Source organism: Vipera ursinii (assembly GCF_947247035.1).
Source record: "Vipera ursinii genome assembly, chromosome: 8".
NCBI lineage: Eukaryota > Metazoa > Chordata > Lepidosauria > Squamata > Viperidae > Vipera > Vipera ursinii.
Window position 1 is genome coordinate 8,919,092 of NC_139519.1, and position 8,662 is coordinate 8,927,753.

The following is an 8,662-nucleotide window of genomic DNA, read 5'->3' on the forward strand; positions in this document are numbered from 1 at the left end:
CTTGTTCTCTCTTCAGATCCCTGAAGTGCTGTTCTCTCCCTTTGCACACAAATTCACAAATAAAACACTTGATTTGGCAGTTGCACACACAAAAGTTTTGCAAAGCCTACAGGCAGTAATATATATTTTGACACTTTAGTTGCAGCATTTTAGCAGGTGGGATTTCTCCATGCTTTACATCAGAGGTCCCCAACCTTTTGGGCACCAGGACCCGGTTCCGTGGAGAGGTTTTTCCGCAGAGCAGAGGGGGCATGGTTTTGTGTTCTGCCTGCACCCCGCGGATGGGGCTTTGCTTGTTTGTGCGGCCCGGTTGCTGGTATGCTACGACCCTTTACCAGTCCATGGCCCAGGGGTTGGGGACCCCTGCTTTACATAGTACAGGAAGTCCTTGACTTATGACTACAATTGGGACCAGAATTTCTCTTGCTAAGAGAGACTATTTATGGTCATTAAATGAATCTGGCTTTCCCTATTAACTCTGCTTGTCAGGAGCTGGTTGGAGAGGTCAGAGATGGTGATCACATCATAAAGAGGATGCTGCAGTCATCATAAATATATGACAGTTGCCAAGTGTCCGAATTTTGATTATGTGAACATAAAGATGCTGCAACAGTCATAAGCATGAGGATGGTTGTAAATAACTTTTTCCAGTGTTGCTGTAACTTTGAACAGTTGCTAAACGAATGGTTGTAAGTTGAGGACTACCTAGTCTACAAAAATGAATTTTTTGTATTGATCCCCTACATACAAAATCCTGATGCAATGAAGGAAATTATGGCATTTTACTCCTAAGGATCGATCCCATTTATAACTCGCAATGTGCTTGATAAGAGCAGGAAAATATTTAGTTCAAGCAAGTTTTCTAAAGTTATTTTCAGATTTGCCTTCATGCCCAAAGTGATGGTGAAAAAAATAAAACAAAATGTGACCACATTATAATTGGAACATTCAGAACAATTTATTGAAGTCAACCTCAAGCAAAGTTTTAATCAGTGGAATGTCATTTTAAAAACCTTTCCAAATTAATGTTCACGGAAGCAAACACACATCTGAATTCCAAAGTATTTGTAAAATAAAAAAGGCAACATCTCAGTAAATATAATGTACAAAAATTATATGTTCCTACCATCACTCACATTCAGTAAGAAGCTAAAATATTACAGGCAATTCTAGATACACTTTGACTAGTAAACAATGAACTATCTATATACAAGTTAACCAAGCTTTATAGATGTCACACTATGCAAGAGAACATAGGCTAAACAACAAAAACCTCCAAAATGTTGTTAAGTCTCAAAGTCTATGCAGCAACATCAAGTCATAATACAGTAATAATCCCCCATGGATCACCCCCAGGGAAACGTAACACTACTTTCTTAGTGTTGGAATCTTCTATACGGGTTTGAGAAACTCCTAAAGATATTGTTTTTTAAGTGAATATCAATGATTCTGCTATTAAAGACTCTGGTGATTTTTGTTAAAATAACATTTCACAGAATCTACAAAGTTTGGTACATAGTAACAAGATCTACAGAAATAACGATTCTACAAAGTCATTGTTACAGATAAAGAGTACACAAGAATGGAGACAATCTGTTGGTATTGGTGTCTGTTGTGCAATATCACGTGTGTGGGTACAAATGGATTTTGTCTTTTGCTTTTTTTTAAAATCTTCTCTAGCAAACTCAGAATAAGCACATACCCTTATAAACAAATAAAGACACCTTCTTGTTACTAGCCCATCATAATAGCTATTTCACCAACTTGGTTTTCAATGGCAACACAAGTTAATTGCTTCGGGGGGAAAAAAACAGGGCAGTGAAGAAATGACATCGACCAGATACAGATCAACATGAAAGAATCTACTAAGGCAGACATAAAGCTTTTCTCCAGTTAGTTCTTATTGAGAACTAATTCCCCCAGCGGGCCTGGGGCTAACAATTTGGGCCAGGTGTTCAGGAGAAAATGTAATACCATGCAAGGAGTTTCCAAACGTGGCAACTTGGAAGACTTGTGGACTTCAGCTCCCAGAATTCCTCAGCTAGCATGACTGGCTAGGGAATTCTGGGAACTGAAATCCAGAAGTCTTCAAGTTGCCAAGTTTGAAAACCCGACCTAAACCTTTCAGCAAGAGAATCAGAGCCCATTCCTGCATGCAGGGACCATTATTATCCCTAATGGGAAGCAGTGAACAAACAACTTTGGCAAACTGGCAATTTGTGATCTAGGCAGACTTGATGCTGGGCAGACACTCCATTCCTAGATTTATGCATGACACCAGTTACAAAAACAGCCTGCTTCCTTTCCTCCCATCCTATCCAGAAAAGAGTGCCCCTTACCCAATTATATTTGCACCCAAGCTTGCCCCAGGCAGCTGAATACCAATTTGCTCAAGTCCAACTCCCAAAGTTATCTTAATTATCTCTAGGAGTGATAGGATCTAGGAGTGATAAGATAAGTGCATTTTTTTGTCTGAAATCTCTGACAGGGAGAGGAGAAAGCAGAAAGGCTCATTTAGTGTTAGAAATAATAATAATAACAATAATAATAACAATACTGGAAAGTCACAATGCTGCTACTACCCCAGGCAATAGCACTTAACAGCGTTAAGAAAAGGAGTGGTGCTTACATATTTCTTATATGCCTTGAATTCATATCATGCAATAGAAGCGGAAATCTATTTCAGACTCTACGTTGAGGTGGGATGAGACTCATAGTACAACAGGAAAAATGAATAAATAAAACACAAAACTGTAAAATAAGCATGGAAATAGTTTCAAGTACTTTAAACCCTGAATTCAATGAGGCAGAAGATACAATGTTAAAGTGACTATATTCGTACCAGCGGCGGACGTTCCCCACCTCCCAACCCTAACCCATAACATCTCCATATATACAGTCAACAGGTTTTCAGTTCATTGGCAATGATATTGTAATAGTTACATCTTTTATATGCCACCGGCGTAAAAGCCAGAGATGCATCCGAGTCCCTTCATCTTCATTACAACTTCTACAGAACCGTTTCTCACGCGGCATTTCTAAGCACACACATATATGCACTTAAGACAGGGGTCTTCAAACTTTGGCCCTTTGATGACTTGTGGACTTCAACTCCCAGAATTCCTCAGCCAAAATTCTGGGAGTAGAAATACACAAGTCATCAAAGGACCAAAGTTTGAAGACCCCTGCCTTCAAGGGCTGCTAACACACAATGTGGGAAATACATGCCTGCATTGTATGTCCTGGAGGAAAGAAAAACCACCATGACCACAAACAAAAAACACTTTGCTTTAGACATACAACTTGATTATTGGGGGAGGCTGCCCAGAGCTTTGACATCAACCACAGCAACTGGCTCATGATTTTACATGGTAAAGCCTGAAATCAGACTGAGGTCTGGAAAGAAATGGGGGAAAAAAACATTGTCAAAAAATACTATGCAGGTGGCTGCTTGCAAAAGAAGACCAGAATATTCCTCCTTTTGTTTATTTCATTCCTCAAAGCCCAAACCAGAAAATTGCCCGAAATGTTTCTTGATTCCCCCCCCCATTTCTTGGATGAATTGCAACCCATGGAGTGTTTGATGAAGCAGCTGTAGGTCTAAAAATATTGAGGCATTACTATCCTCGACCTGTGTATCCCCAGTTCTCCCCAGAATTCAAGAAACACCTGCTTGAAATCTAAGTGCCAAAACAATTTTCTTTAAATTGCTCACCTAGCCAGATGACTTCATGTCGTGTACATTTTCATTTGCCGGCAGACAAAAACATGTTTCCTTGAGGCAGAGATTTAAACCAAGGCAGCAATGCAAAAACATTCCACAGTCTTGAGTCAAGAGTTATGCCAATACAGCCAAAAGATTTCTGCATTCTACAGGTTGCAATTTCCATCTCCACCATTGCCAAGAACACAAAACTGCAGTACTCTAGCCAATTTTCCACTCCTGATTAAAGTGCGTGCTCTATGGGACAAAGCAAAAATGGAACCATTTCTCTACGGAACCCCTGTTGTGGCTTGTGCATACAAACAACAATGCTAGGTGCGTGCCCACTCGGGAATTACATTTCACTGAATTCACAGCACAATATTATGCCATGTCCACTCAGCAAGAAGTACCACTGTGTTCAATGAGTTTGTCCCACAGATGTGTGCCGAGCAAGACGGGTTATCTCAGGGAAACTTAAATCCTATTGTAAGTGGGAACAAGATAATCGCAGCGGTGGTTACCCCATTTGTATGAGTCGCTTGAAAACAACTCTTCACATCCTACCTTACACAGTAATTAGGAAAAGATGGAGAGAGTGGGGCACATTTTAGAAGTCAAGCACACACAGTAGGATGGGAGGGGAAAATAATGCCTGTTTGCGAGCATATATTCAGAGAAGAAAGTCAGCCTTCATTCGGCTCAACTTCAATCTTTCATGGCAATACGTCAACCCTGTTTTTGCAGAGGCAAATAGACCAAATTCTATTTTTTAGAATTTGATAAAACAGAACCAAGTTCTATGTTTATCGAAGTTTTTTTCTGTGTTCTGAACAATTAGAAATTGGGAGAAGGGAGGGGGACTCTCTAGGAAACTTTAATATTGCCATTGCTCACAACTCCCCCCCACACACACTCCATTCATACTCAAGTTTTTTCTGTTTCTTAAGGATGTTATATTGATTATGGTAAGACTGCATTTTCAAAGAAAACCTTCCCATTCTACTTCTTAAAAAAAAACAAGAGCTAAGGACTCAATTCTAAACAATGAATAAACATTTAAACCCTACTAGAGGATGAGCTAGCTAAGGTTTGAAACATCTTAATGAAGAAACTTTATGGGGCTCAAAAGGTTTATTCTAACAAAAAATATCGCCCAATAAAATAGATGCTTTCTTTACTTTTGCATCCATTAATGGAAAAAAAATATTATCTGAAACAATTTAAATTGACGTGTAGTGTCCTCTTCTCAGGACTGGGCTAATTCAGGTGTGGCCTAAGGAAGATTTGCTCTGAATACTGACCACCCATCAATGACCCTTCTACTTATCAACTCCTTTGGCCACTTTTCCTTGCAGAATTGCACTTGAGGTGACATGCAAGTTATAATCATGACGCTAGATCCTCCCATATTAAGGACAAAAGATCTCTTCAACCAAATGACCTAAGTATCTTCGAAGCACAATGAGAAAAGATAAAAGAATCACAAGAGTACATGATCGTAGGGAGAGAGAAGAGGAAGGGAAATGGGACTAAAAAGAAAGGAGAACATGATTTGGAGAACATGATCTAGTCCAAGGGGCTACAACGCACAGCCTGAGCTTTAATGCTGTTCACAGATTGGAGCTGCAGCATTTCCAAACTTCATCTTAACTTCAGTGGCATCTGTTCAGTAATTTTATTATTTGCCCTCTCAAGGTGTACTGCTACGAAATCTGGGCACTCCGTAGCCATTCCCAATCTGTCAAGGAATAATGGGGTGTATGAAAGAAAGTAAAGACGAGAATTCTGAACTTAGAATTCCTAGATTAGGATAAAATCCTCTCTGAAAAAAAAATCTCTTCCCCTATGACCTTATTTTTTTCCCCTATTTCCCCTCCCCTCACAAAAAAAAAATATCAAACGCGTAATAAAAAAGAATCCTAAAATCTAAACCTACATATACATATATAAATTGTAGTGTTCTCAAACATTACTTTAAACGTTCATTAGTGTTATCAAATCTGTATCATCTTCTTTTAGGGCTTCATATTTTAATTAGTCCATACGATTTTGAAGCTTACGCAGTAGAAGAAACAAAGTCAGTGATCCGCGAAGGAATTTGCAAACTGAATGAGAACTGAAAGACGTCTCAGGTGCTTTGAAGGAATGTAGTGTGCTGCCTTACTTTTATGCCTATGCAGATTAGGAAACTAGAAGCTGCATTTGCTTCTCCTTTCTAGGCTTTTAAAAAGAATAATAAAAAAACTAATAAAAAACTAAGAAAGGAGTCACTGGCATCACAAAATACTGTCTTATTTCCTGGAAATTGCCTAATCTGTTATGCTCATATAAATCAATATACAGTCATTATTGGACTAAGCATCTTAAATAAAAACAAGTATTTCAGGAGACACTTGGAATACCCAATGGGAACAGGTTTATGTCATTTCAGTGCCTGCTCTTTTAGAAAGATTAATAAACTAGTCTTTATGAAATACACACATGGCTTTGTAAGATGGACCACTCCTATCCAATGACGCGATTCCTTTGAATAACCTACGTCAAAATCAAATGAGATAAGAACAAAACTGGCCATATAAAATACACCGACTGGCAGCCAAATTCTGCCTTTCAGATTCAAAAAGATACATCTTCATCAGCATCCATTACTGTGGAAACCGTGTTAAGAGTACAGATTCTGCATGGTACAAGATTCATAAAAGAAGAGCTGAAGGCCTTGCAAAAGAAGAGCCTGAACATCTAACGGGTGAAGGCAGGAGGTCCATGCCGATTCCCATAACGTGGGGAGAATTACAACAGCGCTGTTGTAAAAGCACTTCCAGAGACTTTCCTGCTCAAGTCTCCTTTGGATTCAATAGCGACAGAAAAGTGACCTATGCATAATGAAACCAGACTCCGGGGCCAAAGGAGAAATATTCCCCAGCCTCTTTACAGCTTCTTTTTTTTTTCTTTCCACCCAGATTTTTATAGGCACAATCTACCAAGCTCTTCTGCAGAAGCCCTTTAGAAAGAAAGCAGAACTGCAAATAGCACGTATGCAAGAGGCTTCCGGAGTTACGTGCTTCCAAAGTGACCAATAACATCACGTCAAGAATGCCCTTCCCAAAATCACGGAGACCTATTTTTTTTTGTGTGTGTGGGAGAAGGTACCATGATTATCATTTATTCAGTCAAAAAAAAAAAAAAGGAAGAGGGATTTGCACCATCTCAAAACAAAACAAAACAAAACCTCTTGCCCTCATGAAGTTACTGGAAGTATCTCACTTGGAACTGCCCAATAAGATTTACCGGATTTCCCCCTTCCCCCCATAATTGTAAAACCAGACAGGAAAATAATAATAATCATAACCATCATAATAAAAAAGACACATAGAGAGATAGATACCAGGCTGCTACTCTTTTTTCCAGACACACTGATTGTATCAGAACCAGAAATCCTCAAAAAAGTCCATTAAAAATTAAATAAATAAATATTTTTGCTATGTTTCTTTTCCCCCTCCCCACACGCGGAGAACATACTTTAAATTCAAGGTCCTTTTCTGCAAACCCTCCCCCTGGTTATCAGAAAGGTTTCCTCTTCTAACAAAACTGGCTGCCAAGATGCTTCTTTCCGATCCTCCACAGAGCCCGAAAGACGCATTCAAGGGCAAATGGATCTAATCAGATGCACAGGCTCCTAACTGCCTTTCGAGATCCAGCGATCCCAATTTGAGTCCCACAGAGGCAGCTCTAAAGATTTGAGGAGGCTTCCCCTGGCACTGTATTTAGATTCACAAGGATTTGCCACCCTGAACGGGAACAAATTTTGGGTTGCGGGTTTTTTTTTTGTCTCTGTGTGTGTGTGTGTGTGCGCGTGTGTGAAAGGGCCTCTTCACTCCTTTGATGCTTCCTCCAGATTTTGCTGTTCCAGTCGACGCTTGATCTTGCCCCAATACTCGGGGGCCACGGGGGCCTTGGGATTGTGTTCAGAGCAACAGAGGCGTCCGTCCAAGGCCGAGGAGACCAAGGCTCCCTTTTCGTGATCTTTGCAGTAAGAGTGAGGGCAGAACTCGCAAAACGAAGTCGCCGGGTTGCCACAGATGGCGCACTGGTGCCAGGGGCACTCCCACTTCCCTGAGGATAAGAAAACGAGAGAGATCAAATACGTATCAGCACAGGCGCAGGAAGAAAATAGCCAGCCCATTTCACGACGTAAACTAGACGTCTTTCTATCATGGTTTGGCTTTGCGTTCCGTGAATAGAGGTAGTCCTCATTTAGTGATCGTTTAAAATGACAAGGAGGCTGAAAAAAGTGACTTATGACTGGTTCGTGCACTTAGGACCATTGCAGCAATCCCAGGGTCACAACGATCAAAATTTGGGCAGTTGCCAACGACGTGTACATACGACGGTTGCAGTGCCCCAGGTCCTATGATCATCATTTGCCACCTTCCCAGCCAAATTGTGACTAGCAAGGTTTATGGGGGAAGCCAGATTTGCTTAACAATCTCGCTTAACAACTGCAGTGATTTGCTTAAAAATTTTGGCCAAAAGGATTGGGAAGCAGGCACAATTCACTCAGCAACCGCCTTACTTAGCAAAGGAAATTCTTGTCTCAGAATTTGGTCATAAAGCAAGGACCACCTTATTCACACTAATGTAACCCCCTCATCCTTTTTACATCCTCTGTTTTGATAGATTATTTTCTCTTTAGTATAAACCAGGGGTAGGCAACCTTGGCTCTTTTATGACTCGTGGACTTCAACTCCCAGAATTCCTGAGCCAGCTGGCTCAGGAATTCTGGGAGTTGAATTCCATGAGTCATAAAAGAGCCAGGGTTGCCTACCCCTGGTATAAACCATAACTTGCTCTTAAGTGCAAACAAGCAATCCATGGCTTGTATTTATCTACCAGAGAACAATGTGAAATCTCAAATCACGATACAAAGGTAAAATCCAGGCAGCAGCATTGGAAGAC

General features: G+C 40.3%; 1 protein-coding gene across 2 annotated transcripts in view; it reads right to left on the bottom strand.

The window, feature by feature from the left end:
* Window positions 1–808: 808 nt before the first annotated feature.
* NSD3 (nuclear receptor binding SET domain protein 3) overlaps window positions 809–8,662 on the bottom strand; it is a gene marked incomplete at its 3' end in the record, with an annotated part of 87,246 nt that continues 79,392 nt past the window's right edge. For both annotated transcript variants that reach the window (XM_083368438.1, XM_083368437.1), the window contains exon 24: window positions 809–7,819. In XM_083368438.1, the coding sequence (XP_083224564.1) occupies window positions 7,578–7,819 (242 nt within the window). The remainder of the gene's footprint in view (window positions 7,820–8,662) is intronic.